The sequence below is a fragment of the Pipistrellus hanaki genome (genome assembly GCF_964339955.1).
Source record: "Pipistrellus hanaki genome assembly, chromosome: 18".
In the NCBI taxonomy this organism is placed as follows: domain Eukaryota; kingdom Metazoa; phylum Chordata; class Mammalia; order Chiroptera; family Vespertilionidae; genus Pipistrellus; species Pipistrellus hanaki.
Genome location: NC_140520.1, coordinates 8,940,111 through 8,958,093, shown reverse-complemented (window position 1 = coordinate 8,958,093; position 17,983 = coordinate 8,940,111). Strand labels below are relative to the sequence as shown.

Sequence of the window (17,983 nt, the reverse complement as noted above, 5' to 3'; positions counted from 1 at the left end):
CTTGAGGTCTGCATCCTGTAAGTCAGAGCTGTGAGCGAACAATAATTTTCAGACCTGTCTTGAAGATGCTGGGTAGCATAACCTGCTCTCTTTTGTGAGCTATATGTACCTATTACTGTGTTTTTATTGCCCTCAACCTTCCAGAATGAGAACAATTAATATTTAATGGCCAAATTGTTTAGTCCTTATATATTTTTTTAAGGGAATGGTTAGGAAGCCTATCAGAGTAAAGAAGAAGAAGAAGAAAAAAAAAACAGTGGTAGGTTCATTGTTCTCAGGAGCATGTTTGCAGTAACACAGTGAGGAAAGCAGAAGAGAGAACAGAATTCAAATGAAATGTTACCCAGTTTCCCAAGGGAGGATACTTGTCCACAGAAAACGATGGGCTGGACATTTGAGACCTGGTCTTTAGTCCTAAATTTCCCGCTAGTGACCTGTGTCACTGGGCTCTGTGTCTTTCTGGGCTTCAATTTCTTCTTCAAGAAAATGAGCGGTTGGCCTATGCTTTCTAAGGTTTCTGTTAGCTCTGAATTTATAACTTCTCCCTCCTTTTCCCCTGTATGCTTTTAATGAGGATTGGGAACAATTTATCGTTATCAGACAGAAGCAATAGACGTGATTTTCAAGTATTAAAAATTATGAATGTTCACGTTTGTAAACTTGTTTAAACCCTCACAATATTCTAGGCCAGTGTAGTTTTAGCAAGTCTGTCCTTGAGAGACGGGAACATGTTTTGTTCCTGGTAAACAAAACACTGTAACTGCACTATTCATTTGTTAACAATGCTTTCTATCGACTTCCATCTCGTCATCCAGGCTGGACACCTGACTCCCACATCCAACCTACCATTAAACTCTGATGCTTCTATGGATGCAATATTTTCTTTTTAATCTCACTGCTTCTGCCCTTGTTCTGGACCTGCCCCTTTCCCTCCAACCTTGGGGTGTTGTGATAGCATCTGGCAGAGTCACCTGGACTGCAAGCTCAATGTCTCATTGCCGGATGGATCTCCAAAAGCACAGCTCTCACTGCATAATTTCTGTGTCAGAAATTGCCAATGACTCCTCAGTGCCTTGTGAACAAAGTCCAGGAGTCCAAGTCTTTCAATTAAGGTCCTCTGTGGCCAATTATCAACTACATTTCTAAGCTTATTTTTAATTAATCCTCAATAAGCAGCCACAGGAGTTCAGCAATCTAATTAGAATTTTACTATTTGTACTTTGTAGCCTCCTTACTTTTGCCTATCTTGTCTTTGCAGAAATGTGCACCCCCTTCATCTTTATCTGTCTAGAGTCCTTCTGTTCTTCAAGTTTGGTCCAGTACTATTCCCCATCACCTTCCTTACGTTTTCAGCTGCAAATGAGCTTTCCCTCATGGAACTGTTAGTGAGTGTACCTCACTTGCTAACCTGGGTGTGCTTGTTCAGTCTTCCTCTCAATATTTTAAGCATTTTAAAAACAAAGGTTGAACGTTTTACAAAAAACTGTGCGACATGGTAGAAAACACAAGGTTGGTAGTTAAGAGACTTGAGTATGGTACTAGACCCAGCTGTGGATTGCACTGCTTTTGACGAATCCCTCCACCTCGGTATTCTCATTTGCAAATTGGTGGTTTGGTCTGAATCAGTGCTTCTATGTACTCAGCCAATGGAGAAGGTTTTTATGGTCCATTGAAAGGTGAGAAAAATAAGAGACAGTTATAGAGACTTTTCATACATGTAAACATTCATTTTAATAGACCCTACAATTTTTATTTTGTCCTTTTAACTTTTTTGATGCTAGAATGTCATTGATTTTTTTTTTTAAATAATGATGGCAAGAGATAGTAGTCATTAAGTCCCTTCACTTGGTAGAATAAAAAATTGGACTATCAATGTTGATATCTCAAATATTGGAAGGGGGAATTAGAATTGGCCTATGGAATTTTAAAGCCCTAAAACCACTAATTAAGATGGACAATTCCATCTCCATAATTATAAGACATCTGTGTCTATCCCATAGTGCAGAGCTCTGAATATTTCCTTGGAAAATTGCTGAATGTTTAGTTAACACCATTCTACTACCAGTTTCTTTATATATCTGTATTTCTGTTTTTTTTTTTTTTTTTTTTTTTCCTTTGGATATAAATAGTAGTAAAGTGTGAAGAAAGAGTTTATTTCATGAAATATCTTAAGCTTTTCTTTCCCCTTTTCCCATTTCTCCCCCCCACCCCCCTTCGGACTGACCCATAGACTCCCGGGGCTGCTAGCATACTAAAGTTATTATTACTGCTATTTGCTCTCAGTGTGCCAACTTGGCCAGCCTGTGGCAGAGATGAAGGTACCCCATGCCCAGAATCTCATCGTGAAGAATAAGGTGGTAGAGGTTGGAATAAAGGTGACTCTACACTTTATGTGTTTTCTTGGAAGAGGCTGATGCCAACATGTCCTCATGAAATTAGCAGGAAATTTCCATTACAGAATCTGTCTTCTCTAGGGGAAAAGGCCTGCTGAATCTTGAGGGTTTTTTTTTAATTTTTCCCAAACAGGAAACTAGATTTCCAAAAAGATACAGCCCCATTCTCCTCAGGTAACACAGTCTTATTTCTTGATGAGAATTGGCTACAGGAACCAGGAAGTCTGCAACCACAGCCAGGTTTGTGTAAGCAAATCCAATAGGATTTCTGAGTCACTCATTATATATTAAACTAGTGAACCAGTTTTACCGTAACTTTCCAATCAAATAAGTGTAGAACTTTCTATTTCCTACAGACTAAGGTTTTTAAAAAAAATCCTAATGGAATACCCTTCAAGCAGTATGATAAAAATAAGCAAAACTAAGAGAGTGTTAATAAGGGCAGGCCCAATCCTGTAAAAACCATACTCAAGACTTAGTTTACATTGTAGGTTGTGTTATTTATGTTTGCACTGTGCGTTGTGAGGTATATCTCATTTATTACTAGCCTCTATGTTACTAGGCAAAAAAAAAAAAAGTCAGTGAAAATGATTAAAATGAGTGGTGGCAGGCCAGCAACCACTCCCTCATGTGCCTCAGCCTTCAATAGCTCAGACTGCACCAATCAGTGTAAGGTTATGGAAATAAAATCAGTGAACAAAAATGCTTCCATAACCTCTGTATTTTCCATGTCTCCTCATTATCATTGGACCGAGTTTGCATATAACTCCTATAGAGTAGCTTTGGCTGCCTGGGAAGCTACTAATGGATCTTGTTCTCACTGGAAGAACATTTAAGACTTTTGTCTGTAATGCCTACAGTGAAAGCAAATAGGATTGAGGGAACTGTTTGCTTTGTAGTTTTTAAGGCTTGTTATGGCTTTGGGACTGGTGATCTCTGTTTCCCACACCATCACTACCCTCCCTCACTCTTCCCCTTCCTCCCTCATTCCCTCCCCACTTCCTCCCTCTCATATTCACTCATTGAACAAATTTTTTACTGAGCATGAATAGCATGTCATATTAGATCCTGCTTAAGAAAATGGTATGTAAAATAGATAGGGTTCTTACCCATAGAGCAGGGGGAGAAACATGTGAAAAATAAATAAATGTATACTAGTAACTGCCAACTAGGTTAAGACTAAAGACTGAATTAAAGAGGGTGCAGTTAAAGAGAATAGCAGGCCCTAGCCAATTTGGCTCAGTGGATAGAGCATCTCCTTGTAGAGCATTGATTCTGGTCAAGGGCACATATCCAAATGGTGGGCTCAATCCTCAGTGGGGGCATAGAGGCAGCCAATCAATGATTCTCTCTCATCATTGATGTTTCTCCCTCTCCCTTCCTCTCCAAAATCAATAAAAATATATTTTTAAAAAGAGAGAGGAAGGATGCTATTTTGTAGGAGTGATCAAGGAAGACCTCTCTCATGAGATGACAGTAGAGTGAGACTTAGGAGGAGGAGGAAGTAGCTTATGTGAAGAATACAGAAAGGAGCACATTTTGTCTGAAGATAGAGTGTGAGGGGTCTGAGCAGGAAATGTTTGGCACATTCCAACACTGAGAGTAGCTCAGTGGGCTCGAGCCCATGAACCAGGGATAGAGGAGTGTGGATGGGGCCAGGTATGGAGTACAGTGGGAGTCACTGAAGAGAATTACATGACCCAGTGACATGCTAACAACGATCACTTTTTTTTTTTTTTTTTGCTATTTAGAGAAGAGATTGGACAGGGACAAGAGGGAAAGAAGGAAGATCAATCTGAAGGTTAGAGCAGTTTAGTCAATAGATGATGGTGATCTGGTCTAAGGTGGGGTGATACAGACAACCATATTAGGGTCTAATTGATACATGTTATGATGGAATAGGGTTGAAAATGAACTACTCAAATGCATTCCCACATGCTATCTCCTAAGACCTCAGAGCATTTCAACTTGGAATAATCCCTACATTCTCTAAGCACGCACAGCACTCTAGCTTTACGGCAAACCTAATCACTTTCTGTTTTACATTGTAATTGTTAGTGCACATGTCTTCTTTCCTAGATTATAAGCTCCTTCGGTTGGAAGGAAAGGCAGTAACAGCCATGTACTGACTGTCCACCATTCTGCCACCTGTGCTACCTGTCATGGTGCTTTGCACACAAAAGGCACTTGGTAATAAATCAGTAATAAGTGGCACAGCCACACTCTCCATGAAGTTCTCATTAAAAACTTTGAAACAAGTACAGATATGTTGTTTTCCCTAACATTTGGTGGCGTTTGTCTATTAAACTTCTATACAGGCCCCGTGGCCTGAGATCCAGTGAATTTTGGGAAACAGGTTTTCTACCAGGCCCATGAAATAGAATGTCGTTATATTTACAAAGGTCTGTGGAGGTCCCCGAAACACAGCAGCACAATCATATATCATAAACCCCTATCATAAATGGGCCGAACAGGATAAGCCAACTTGAAAGAGAAAATAAAATATTATAACCCTGACTTGAAAAGAAAATATGGTGTGTGGTTTATGGCTGTGGATTATGGAGGAAGAAATAACTGATTTTAAGTCAAGAGCAGAATGCAGTGACAGTCTTTAAACTCAATTCAGCATTCACAGGGCAGACAGTGGACGTTGGAAAGCCGAAGCGCCAGGCTCCTGCTCTGGTCTTTAAAATGCATGTAAAATTGCCTTTGCTGTATTTTTAGTGCTACATTATTAGTATGTCATTCTAGAGGCAAGGAACGTTGAGGGGGGAAAATAACAGGTACTTTAAAGTTTTTTTCATCAGAGTCTCATATTGCATTTTAAAGACCTTTAAAGACTGTGGCTTTGAGAAATTCTGCTCTGATGGAAGGGGTCTTGAATAGATTTGCAACATTGGAAAGAATTTGAACCATCCCAGTGATAAGTTCTGCAATTATCAGAAAAAGTTGATATCAAATAATGAGACTCTCTTATTTCTAGAATGACTTTCCATTGAGCATGCCTTCCCTCCTTTCCTGAGTTCCTCCCTCACTCCTTAGTCTCTATTGTTTGAATGTAGAGAGTCATTCACATCCAGTTCAGACATGAAGGTATCGAAATACGTCCCATGACCAAGGCTAAAAGCAGAAACACTAGAGCACATATGGGATTTTTTGGTCAGGCTTGTTCTAGTCTAGAGGCATGGGGATAACACATACAACCACCACATAAACCTATAGAACTAGGATAGGATACAATAGAGAGGAGCTTATGCACTGAGTGGAGGTTGACCAGATAGCTCCTAAGGACATGTTCAAGCTGGGTCAGATGGTTGTTTTGTTGGGTGTGCTCAGCCTTATGAATCTATTTCTTCCGATTCTCTTGTAAGCCTTGGAGATTGAATAATATATGTTGTATTCTGCCCCCTGAAGTCACGTGTTTTTAAATTTTCCTTTGGGTGCAGCCTGACAAAAGAATAGCTACTTCTTGTGTCTTTTATGAGACTATTTCAGGTCATCAAAGGAACAATCCCTAGTGGCTGGAAGACACAACTTAAGTAAAATGGGTAATGCAGCCAATTATTTGGATCCTTCACATGAGGCAGGTTGTCTTGGTGATTCCTCCTGATTGGCTTGGCTGAATGCATTCATTCATTATTCATTCACTTGCTCACTTATTCATTTACTCACTCATTCAATAACCACTTTTTAGGGGCCTTCTGTGTATCATGTACCATGGACCCAGTTTTCCATTTCAATACCTTTATCACCATTTTGGGGCAACAAAGGTGAATGGAAAAGAGTTTATGGAGTCATACTGGGAAAACCTTGTTTTTTAGGGAGAAGAGGGTCAGGTGGGTCAGACATCTGTGTGCCAGGCCCTAGTTCTATATCAACTTCATTTAAAGCTCCAACTAAAAGGAAATGAAATAAAAACACTAGCTGTTATTAACAGAATGACTTTTGTTATTTTTCTAGGAGCAGCCAAAAAGGAAGTTCATTAATGAAAATATAATTCATGCTTCTTTGTCTGTTTCCAGATCACCAGATTAAAAATTGACCGGAACCCTTTTGCTAAAGGATTCAGAGATTCTGGAAGAAACAGGTAAGAATTAGGAAAGAGTCTCATTGACACTTATTTTATATGTGACATTATTCCAACCACAACCCAGTGGCTCCTGCTTTTTTGGAAAACACTTCCATATCTCTGTGCAAAGACAAATAGACAGCTGATCCAGGAGTGAAAAAGCTGCCCTCTAAAGGCTGAATTATCCAGATTGGTTGGTAAAACACTCTAAATTAAATTACCAGATCAAGTCCCTCATGGTGTTTCCTCCTCTAGATCATACTTTGTAATCCAGGCACTTAAAACAAATTTTATGGTGATTTGTTATCATCAAAAGATTATGTTTTCTGTTAAGCATTTATATGTGGCTGGAGAACCTTCAGTGATATCTCATCTATTTTTCATTATCAGGAAATAAGGAATTGTGGACAAATAAAATTTTTCACATAATTATTACTTTTAAGAGGTAAAACGTTGTTAAAAAATTAACCATTTTTCTGAAATGATTAATATGAAAACATGAGATGTTTCTGTTTTAATAAAGAGAGTTTATAGAGCAGCACCTCTCTGGGTGCGCTAACATCACCATTGACTAGGTGGTTATATAGTGAAACTCTAAGGAACTGTTGACGTTTATAGAACTATTTGCTCCTATTGTAAATGGCCTTGGAGACTATGGTATTTTTCTAGTTAATTCTGTCTTCTCTCTAAATACCTCCTTTCTAAAATGAAAATCTGTTATCCACAGAGTTAAGAGAGAACTAAAATTGCCAGGGAAACCAGATTGATCTAAGGTTATTCGATCAGAAAATTTCACTTTACACAAACCACACTGAAACAGCAAATGTGACATGCATGTCTCATAAAGTGTGTAGGCTTTGTGACACTATTCACTTTAGTGTTAAGACATTTTCCAAATTGGGGGCATTTCTTTACATTGGAATGACATAAATTGTTAGGAGTTATCTTTGCTATTTTCTCTGCAAGAGTTTTCAGATGAACTAGTTTTATATTTAATCATTCATGAACTACATAGCTAGCACATATTAGAAAACAGATTTATGCTAAAAATCAGTGATTATTTCCTTTACAAAATGATTTATGGAAGTTCTTTTTTATGAGATACTTATCATATAGGTAAAAGCTTTTAGATTTCTATATAATTTTATTTACCTCAGAATTTTTTAAGGTCCCATCTATTGAATAAAGTAAAAGCCACTTAAAATTTCCAGTTTGCAGATGCCAAAATTGAGTAATATGTTTTAGGTCAGGCAACTAGTTAGTGACACAGCTATGTGAGAACTCAGGCATATGGACTCCAGGCCAGATGCCTTCCCGCTCAAGGGCTCTTTGTTTAAAATTAGACAAAAGCCTTTGTTTTCAAAATGGAGAACGAATCCCTATTCCTTTCAGTTCAGAGAGACGGTCCTCTTCCTCACAATGAGTTTCTAGTCCACGTTCAGGTTACAGAAGGTGCCGGGAGCTGTTTCCTGTTGCCTCTCTTCCTGGGCTGGCTCTCTGGGCATATTGAGGACCTTGTTAGTGATTAAAGCTCAAAATAGAAGCTGGCCCTTCAGAAAGAAGCCTAGGGTATTGGAGATCTTTAACTCGGAGTCCAGGGATGGACATCATGGGTTTTGTGTGTTTCCAGATATTGTAAGTAATATCGTGTGCGGATGAGCAGGTATGCATTTTTCCAGGGAGAGGTCTACAGCTTCCTTCAGATTCTCGAAAAGGTCTGTGAACAGCAGTTAAAAATTTCTGCTCTAGACGCAACTGTATTTGCCCAGGGCCCAACCAACCCTATTGTCTTTAGTTATTCAAGTACTTTCCTTTTTTTTTTTTTTTTTTTACTTTGTCTCACCAGTGGCATTTGTTGTGTTTATTTTCTTCTTGGAGCTTTTCTTCTTTTCTTTTTTTTTCTTTTTCTTTGCTACACTTTCCTAGTGGAATCCTCATTTGTCAGAGGCGTGACCTGGGCAGAGAATCTGAATAGATAGGCTGTACTGACCAGCGTTAGAGCTGGGCTGTGGGGTTGGAACCACATTTTAATGTACTTAAGAATAAGGTCATGCATCTTGAAGCATTTGCCTCTGGTTATGAAGTTGTGATGACATCTCAGTTCAAGTCCTGAAGTCCCTCTGCTTCTTCAGTGGGCTGGAAGGGACCTTGACTCATCATGGGGCCCCGGCCTCTGCCTGCTCTTATGGCTGGTGAATGTCACACAGTAAAGCTAAAGAGGGGCTAAAACCCAAGTCTGCTTGACTTCCAAACCCATGCATTTTCTATGCTCTATGAGGCTAATGATTGAAACTGAACTTATTTTATGTCAACAGGTATGGAGAATAGATTTTCCCCCAAAAAGCCTATTTAAAGATAAAGGACCTCCTACTTTCTAAATAAAACAACCTGTATATACTAGTACTCTGCCCTTCTTTGTCTATTTCCCAAGGACTTTGTCATCTGCTTCCTGCACCCCTGTAAACAAGGTGTACGAAGTCAGGCTGAACTTTGCTGGCAGGTGAAACTGTGATACAATGACACTGCAAACCTGTGTCATGATGGGGCCAGGATGGTCATTAAAGGTAGAAACCATTTTTGTCTCCCAGCACTCTGGGAAGCTGGACTAAAATACAACTGTTGTGGCCCTTGTATCTTCTCTTTGAAAAGCTTCAAATTATTTGATTATCCCAATTTAATTATCATTAGCTGCCTGCAGGATCTGATGAGGGCGAGAATGATTGATGCCTTTGTGCAGATGGGCCGGATTGATGGGCGAGGATCTAGAGGATTATCTGTAAATCTTCTGGTGATTTGTGCCAATATCAGAGCCCAGCTTGTCACCTTCCAGCCTGTGCCTCATCTGTTGCCTTTCTCTTGCTAACAGAGTTCTTATGAATCCATGATCCTCCCCAGGCCTTTTAGACATTGAGTGGCTCATACAGACAAGCATGGTTTGACGAGTTGCATATAAATGTACCCTAAACATACGGATTACATTTCCTTTCAAAACACATGGGCTTAAAAATTAGGGGGAAAAGCGCTCAGCCAATGTTTTTTGGTTTTGCAGAACACAAAACATTTGTGGAATACTTTGGAGTCCCAGAATTTGCCAAACCTCAAACCAAAACATGTTCAGGTTTGTTGATCTCAATCCTTCCTAGTGCAACGCAGAGGCCCAGGAAGGGAGAAGTGTCAGAGGAAGGATGAGGAGGACACAACAGCCTGATAATATCTTATGATGCCTCCTGCCAGTCTCTAGGCCAGTAAGCCTCTCATTGCAGCACATCGTCCTGCGGCTGGGCTGATAGCAGTGCCCGCTGAGGGTAGCCAGGGTGAGGATACTTATTTCTCATTCTTCCTTTTTCAATGAAAAGAGATATCCATGGAGAAATACTTCTGGCTTCTCGCCCCATTGCTTCCTCCTTCCCCTCGATGGGGAACCAAGGTAACTGATCTGATTGCTGAGTCTGGGAGGAGGAACCCTGCAGGACCTGCTTGCCTGCAGACAGCTGGCCTTCTGGGCTCTTTCCACTGGATGGTAAGCCCAGCAGAAGAGGCCCACAGTTTGGGGGAGTAGCTTATTTCGGTGAAGTTCTAGCCCACTCATTCAGCCTTTATGCCTATGCCATAGTCTCCAGACCCCTTTGCCAACATCAAACTGGTATTTTGATCTCCATTTCATCAGGCTCCTAGGTCTTCCTTGGAAATTATTCTGAGTTCAAATAAGGATAAGAGGGGATAGTCATGGGGCCTTCCAGAACCCCAACAAGAGACTCAGTGAGTCCAGTGTCAGCCCTGTGCTGTCACCATCATTGGAGCCTGTCATGGTTCTCCTGTTTCTTTAGGAATCATCATTCACACTCTGGTGTGAGAAGGTTATCACCCTTCAAACTCTACTTATGAAGCTCCACCTTTTTTTCATTTGCACATAACCAGGTCCCTGATGAGAAGTCTCCACCAGAAAGACGTGTGTGTGTGTGTTCGTGTGGGTGCATGTATGTGAGTACATGTGTGAGTGTGTATGTGTGTGTGTTCACGTTTTTACTTGATTTTACTTCCAGACGTGGTCTTTGCCATGGGTGGGAGATTTTACTTACTTTTATTGATCCTCCTTCCAGATTTCTCAGAAATAATGTGGTCTAGATCTGGCTTTGGGTGGGGAGTGGGTCGATACATGTTTACCTTGAATCAGACCTAGCCCCAGGACACAATTTCCAGCATTCCCTCTGGGAGGTAACTCCTCCTGGGAGGAGACAGTAATACCTCCTGTTTGGGGTTTGGGGGGTAGATTCCTTCAGCCTGAGATGACTGTTGTCTTGTGCCCTGGGTTCTAGGACTCTGCCCCCTGCTGGAATGTAAGCTCCTTGTAATAGGACTACCTTTTCCAGCTCTCTATTTTTAGATTTTCTTCCTATAGCGCCAGGTATACAGAGTAAAATAATACTTGTTTGTTTAGTACAAAACAGTAAACAGAGCTAGGGAGTGGCAGAGAAATGAAAAACCAGGAACTCTGGAGCTAGAAAGCCTTACCCCAACCAAGGCTGACGGGGAGCTAGCCTTGAACACCAAATAAGAAGGGAAGAGAGAATGAATTTATAAATAGGCTTATTTTGAAAGAGTAAAAGCAATTTTGGTTCCAATTTGCGATGGAGCACTGCTGTGAGACACTGATTCATCCTAATTGTGGGTTAGCCACCCTTCCCAGCCCCTGCCCTTCAGGCCAGCTGAACTGGCTCTGGACAGTGGGAACCTGTGTGCGCTGCCTGGCTCCTTGGAAAAGAAGGACAGCCTGTAGGTTTCAGAGTCTGTGAGCCTCAGGGAAGCAGGGATCCCAGGGGCTGAGCCCAAGCACAGTAAGGTTTGGTTGAGAAAGGTCAGTAGCAAACTGAGAGGTAAAAATGACATCCTTGGGGGTTTGCCACCCCAGTGGGAAGCCTGTTCCAAAGAGAAGACAAAGGTCATAAAGCTGTAGAGAAGCAAGAGGCTTTGTGTGAGTGTCACAGTCCAGAAGCAGCCGCAGGAGGTACGCCCGTTCACATGCCTGGACAGTGCACTCCGCTCAGCTAGGGGGAGCATTGCAACCACAGACCTTGTGCTGGGAAGGGGCAGCTGGAGGAGCCGAGGAGAGAGGGCTCCTGGGGCTCTCGGCACAAATCTGATGTGACAGCCTCGTTGTTGTTAGGGTGGCTGCCAAGATTTTCCAGAAAGCCCAAGTCGGCTTGGGAAATTTCATGTAATTCCCAGGGACTTCCTCCAAAGCAAACACATGCATAAAAAAAGGAGGAGATTGAAATTTTGATCTGTCTGGGGACTGAGAGGTTCTATGAACTTGCTTTAAAAGTGCCATAAAGTCCACGACTCTGTCAACAGCCTCCATCCTGCCTCTGACCTTGTGCTTTACCCTGACTTCCAGGCTCACTGCGTCTATGACAACTGCAGAGGGGGGCTCTCTCATGTGACATGGTTTCTTCCACGTGCTCCCAGCTGGCCTGGCGCCCCAGCTTGCTGTTGGGACCATGAGAGGTCCCAGGTGGAGTGGCCCCTCTGCAGTTCAGGGAGTTGGAATACTTTAGGAGGGTATCTTTTTTTCTAAGGGGTCCACTCTTGGAGGCTTGAACCAGGACACTCAAGTTCCACATCAGAAAGGAGCTGGTGGCAGGCCCTGAATGATGGGGAGGTTGGTTTATATGGGCAAATAGTTTTAATAGGTTGCCCATCACTGAAAAGTGACAGGGTCTGCACAAGGAGGTATAGGAAGCAATTTGAATCCGAGCTCATTAGTGGCCGGTACTGTTGTTTGCTGTGAATGTGACTGGCTGGTGGCGGTCCATCTGGGTGCCTAATGTCCCTTCACATATTGTTTCAGGGGATGGTGATCTAAAAATGGAGCCATTAAATTCTTTACAGGGGTGGATGTATTTGTTTGCTGGACGAGGATGCTTAAGGAGGCTCATACTTAAGCCAAAGAAAGGAATCTCTACTGGTGGTTAGGGAAATATTTGGGAGTGAAGAATTCCCCGTGCCCTGCTCTTCAGCATCCTAAGGCCATGTTCATAGAGGGAGAAACCATCTCCCTGAGCACAGACAGGAACCCCTGGCAAGGCCTACCCCCTCTTCGGAACACCCACTCAAGGTTGAGTGTGCAGCTAGAAAGAGATCTGTTACAGGAGGAATCAGAGTGGCTGAAGCGCACAGACAGGAAGAGAAAAAGTCAGCTAGAAATGAGTCCTGGGCTGGTTCATCTTTGCTTAGATCCCACAAGAAACAGCTTTTCTTTGGGAGTCAGGGGAGGAAGGGTGCAGAGTGAATCTCCTGATGAGTAGAGTTACAACTGATTAGTAGAGTTCTCTTATTATAATCAAGCATCTCAAATCTTGTCTACACTCTTACCTACTAAACTGAACATATGAACTTGCTATGGTAAAATATCAGCAATTTTATACAGTTCGATCTCATGCATTTACAGGCAGCCCTTGGGTTACATTGGACTCATTTCATGGTTACCTCACCAACTCCCATTTATTTATTAAAAAAAAGTTCCATCATTTCGACATATGTACATATGTGCTTTATGTTTTTTTATTATTATTTATTTACCACAAATAAAGGTCAGGAATTGTTATATTTCTTTTACATTTTTTTTTTTTTACTGTTTCACTTCCTTACTACTGCGTATGTGCTCCATGTGAGTGATGTAGGTGCTTAAGTAGGTGGGTTCCGACTTACAGCAAAAATCATGTTACGTCGCACCATAGGAATGGATATCTGACATAACCCGAGGACCTACTGTATTTATAGTCATTCAAATTGTAAATATACAACGAATAGTAATCATTTCATGTAGTATCTGTGGTCCAAGTCATCTACTTTTATCCCTGAGTTGATCAGTATTGGTACAGTATTACCTATTTTACTGATGGTAAAACTGAGTACAGTAAGACAGTAGCTTTTAGAATTTGCAAATCCAGCAGGGACGGCGTCCAGAGAATGATGTTACCCTCCTCGCTAGGCACTGCTTGCCAGTCAGCAGACAACTTCGCCCTTGTCCACCTCCAGTCCCCTGTCGCTCCCGAAGGCTCACGTAGCCAGCACAGAGCCAATGAGCTAACCACTTGCCTACTTTCGACAGCATGACTTTCCAAGTGTCTCACTTTCAATTTCTGTATTTTCATTTGTTGTCCCTAGAGCCATTGGCTGTATTTTTTTTTTTCCAGCCAATCTCCTCCTGCTCTTTCTTGGCAATCTTTCTAGCCTCCGTAGATTTTGCATACTCTTTTGTTATCCCTGGCATGGGTAACATTTAGCTGAGCTATGGGAGTAATCAGTACTGGACTCCCTCTCTGGCCAGCCTGGTTGCATCTACAGTTCAAGGTAGCTGGCCCAGCACTGGACTCTGGCAGCTGCCTCCTGCCAGACTCCTCCTAGTCACCAGGGCCAGAGCTCTTCATCATGTCCCCGGGCTTACGGTATTTAACAATCTTCTCTGCCTTGTTATTTGTTCCCCCTCCTCCATCATGAACCTTTTCCACCATTGTCCTCTTGGCCATGTGGGTTTGCCAAGGAAGGTTGGCAGCTGTTTTATTATCTATGGCTCTTGCCCAGCAATGGTGTCATCTAACAGAGTGACGTCTTTTTAATGGCTAACATATTGGAGTCTGAAATATCTGCAAGATAATGAAGCCTACAGAGGCTTTAGGGACACGTTTTTGGTTCTTGGAGGAGAGAATAAGAAATGGGATTAAGTAACACACAGATCCCTCCACATTCAGTCCAGAGCCAGAGGGCGGACACAGTTTTGAGTTCCAGTGAAGTAAGAAGGTTTTCTCTTGTTTCAGGTTGTAACCTAAGCAGTTGGAGTGATTTTTTTTTCTTGAGTTAGACCAATGGTGCTCAAGCTTTCATTGTTTTCTCTCCTTTTGATACATTTTGTCCATGTCAATCTGCATTTATTAGTTAGCAATTAGGAGAGAGTAATATCATGACCTCCATTTTACAGATGGGAGACTTAGGCATGAAGAGGTTATGTCACGTGGCCACATTGGCATTAATAAGCAGCAGGGCTGCAATCTGAACCCAGGCAGTCTGGCTCCAAAGTGAGTGCTCTTAATCACGATGCTAATCGGCCCCTCGTGTGATTTAGTATTACCAATTTTTATTTTAACCAGTCATCTTTTATTAGGTGTTCATTACAATATGAAAGGATTCAGAGGTGCTGGGCGAAGGGCATGATCAGGAATGTGGAGTCCACCCTGGGCCCTCTGCAGTGGCACTTGCTCAGTGCTCGAATTTGAGTTCCCTAAAAGAATGGTAGTAGTTCAAAAATACATAAACTGCCAGTGCCATAGAAAGCTCAGCAATGCTCCCTTTCTTCATATTGACATAGCTGTTGTAATACCTGTAGTAACCTCTTTGAAACACTTCAGCAATGCCTTCAGGGGTGGAATCCCGCATCAATATCCAGCTTGGCAGTTCCTGTATTTTGATATCCATTAGTTTCTTCTCCTTCAATTGTATGATTGACACCATCTTGGAGTCCAGGGTCGGTATTACCAAAGTAAAGTTAGACCATTCCAGTCAAATGCAAAGAAACTTAATATTTTAGTTAGCTTGCTTTGTGTTTTCATTACTTTTTATTATACTTCTTGAGGCTATGAAAACTCCCTATGGACTGCTATTGCTACCTATTCAGACTCAAAGGGGACAAGGTTCCCAAGTTGGAATCACTGTGTAAGAAACCCTTTTAACTCAACTCCAAGCATTTGTCCATTGAACATCTACCTGCTTTTCCAAATCATTATAAGGCACATCAGTGACAACCAATTCACCATGTAGATATACTTTTTGTAGCATCTAAAGCCTAGTTCTGAATTTTGGCCTGTTTTGTTTTGTCAATTTGCAGACCTCTAGTTGTGAGGTCTATTAAGACTATCCCCACACAACAAACACTCTGAGGAATCTATCTAGGTGTTAGAGCTGATTCCAGATACAGCAAAGGTTGAGGGTGTATGGAAGGTTTGACCTCACCTCGGTGGATCAAGGGAAGATTAGAAAGTTGAGATTCAGTAATGAGATCTGAAAGAATAGTATGATCTTGTTTTGTGTATTTTCAAATGTTGGAAAAGGAAGAAAAAGGAGCTCAAAGACACAGTACTACCCATTAGATAAAATCCAAGCACTTAATATGGAATAAATATCTATGGTCCCCACATCCCCTGACCCCCATCTTGCACCCAGTCATCCTGAACTATTTTCAATTCCCAGAAGATTCCTTCTCTTTCATACTCCCAAGTCTTTGCATATACTGTTAACTCTACTAGGAAAGCTCTTTCTGCCTCTTGTTTGGGGAGAAAACAGTTGAGTATCCTTTAACATGAAGCTTAAATAACTGGCCTTTTATGGATTCTTCCTTGAGTTTTCAGGCATATTAAGTACTTCTTGCTCGGTGCTCCATGGCATCTATATAATTCTGGTGTAGATAGCATTTATCACAGTTCAGAAATAGTCATTTATGTGTGCTCTTTTTGTTGAAAAGAAAACATCTAAAGGGTGAAAGATCTAGTCTCTTTTCTACCTTTAATATCTTCTAATCTTAGAATAATTGTTTCCTGCTTGGATAGCTTGTTTATGACTTCAAGATACTGATCAATAGACTTCCCTTAGCTCTTGACTGTCTTCTATTGAAATAACTAATGATTTTATCAACTCCTAGCATATGTTCCCTTTGTTACCAGCAAATAGGTTGGGGGAAGAGTCAGAAGGCAGAACTACAGAGAAAATAAATAGAAGAAACATAAAAAGCTATCTCAAGACAAGAAGCAGAAACCATGCATCGGTGTGCTACCTAATAGGCTCATGAATGTAGTTGTAATTGTTATAACTGTCAAATATTTGCTGAACTCCAAAGGGATGGACCCAGCATTTTTTTTTTTTAAATGAGAAGGTTGGAAGAATATTTCTTTACAGCCTGGATATTTGTCCAAATCAGTTATCTCAAGGCATAATCAATTTGTAAAAGAGCTCTTTGGCTTGCTTCCTCTCTTTCCTCTTCTCTCTCCTCTTCAGCACATTCTGTTGGTTTGGCCAAGGAGCAGACTGAAAAGTCTAAAGAGACAAGGCCTGGAAATCAAAGAGGCGATTACAGCCAAAGGACTAAACCAAGAGGGTTTGGGTATGGCCTCTGTTGTCACTGTAGCAAACAGGAAAAAGTAAGCAAGAGGGAGACACTTGCCAAGTTGATCATCTCTGATTGGAAACCTCAGAGATGACATCAGTCTTTGGTGTGCAACAAACTCAGTGTGTCTCGCCATGTGGAACATGTTAGTAATATGTGGTTACCTAAGACCACTTTAAAAAAAATTGTTAGACAATGAATTCACATTTAAGAACCTTGAGATAAAATTTTGCAAAAAATAGGGTTTACTGATGATGAATAAGTAAACAATGAGTTACACGGGATAAACTTTGAAAAGACATCCAAATGGCTAAAGATGTAAATAAGTGGTTGGCAAGGACTCTTGTAGGAAAAGATGAGGAGGGAAACTATTGGCCTTGGCCTAAGGGGATTCAGACTCTGTTGAAGGTCAGAAATCCCATGACCAGAACGGAAGAAACCAAAGGAACCCTTTAGTCAAGAAAGGCACAATCAGTTGTAGAAATGACTCCCAAGTCTCCAGTACTAGGAGGATTCTTTCTGTCTTTAGTCTTGATTTTACATCAAGTTGTTTTCCTCAGTTTTAGGCTTTGAAAATGAATGTGCGTTAAAGTTCATGAAATAATGACTCATACCATTGAGATCTTGCCAAGTAACAGGCATTGCGCTAAGCACCGGGATATAAAAAAAAACACCCATGGGATCCCCAAGTAAACATGCTAGTAGTGGGAGGGGTGAATTATTTAATACTTATCTTGCCCTGGCACTTCACCAAATCCTGATATATAGAGCTATATTTTCTAACAATTAGGTTTAGCCAACGAAGCTTAATGGGGTTTAAGGACAAATAAGATGTGGCATATTGTAAACAAATATGGTTAATTTTTCTAAGAGATACACTTTGAGTACATAAATAGATCCTAGTAGATCTGATAAAAAATTGAATATTTCACTGGGGAAAATACTCCAACAGAGGCTGGATAACCACCCAAATGGTATCATATGGTGACACCCAACATCCCTCCCATTTTAAAATCTGAGATTGTGTAACTCAGTCTTTCAGTTGGATTTTGATTTGGGTAAATGCTAAATGGTCACTATCTTATATACAGTTGACTGCTTTAAATAACAATATTAATAAATTTGCCACAGGTTTTTGCCTGTTATGAAAATACTAGTTAATTTTCTATTTCTTTAATAATATTGGAAATACATCAGAGTGGTATTGGTACTTCACAGTCTTCTATCAACTTATTGTGAAACGAAAAGGGACCATTCATTGTTCTTGAGCTAATATTTTGTTACCATCATTGATACATGTTCTTATGAAGAATGAAATAGGAGATCAAACAATAAATAGCTCGCCATTTACAGTAAGCCTCCCATGCC

General features: G+C 41.0%; 1 protein-coding gene across 5 annotated transcripts in view; it reads left to right on the top strand.

The window, feature by feature from the left end:
- Window positions 1-17,983, top strand: part of TBX15 (T-box transcription factor 15) — a 102,025-nt gene that overhangs the window by 71,760 nt on the left and 12,282 nt on the right. For all 5 annotated transcript variants that reach the window (XM_084866093.1, XM_084866094.1, XM_084866092.1 and 2 more), the window contains exon 6: window positions 6,416-6,480. In XM_084866093.1, coding sequence (XP_084722219.1) covers window positions 6,416-6,480 — 65 coding nt within the window. The remainder of the gene's footprint in view (window positions 1-6,415; window positions 6,481-17,983) is intronic.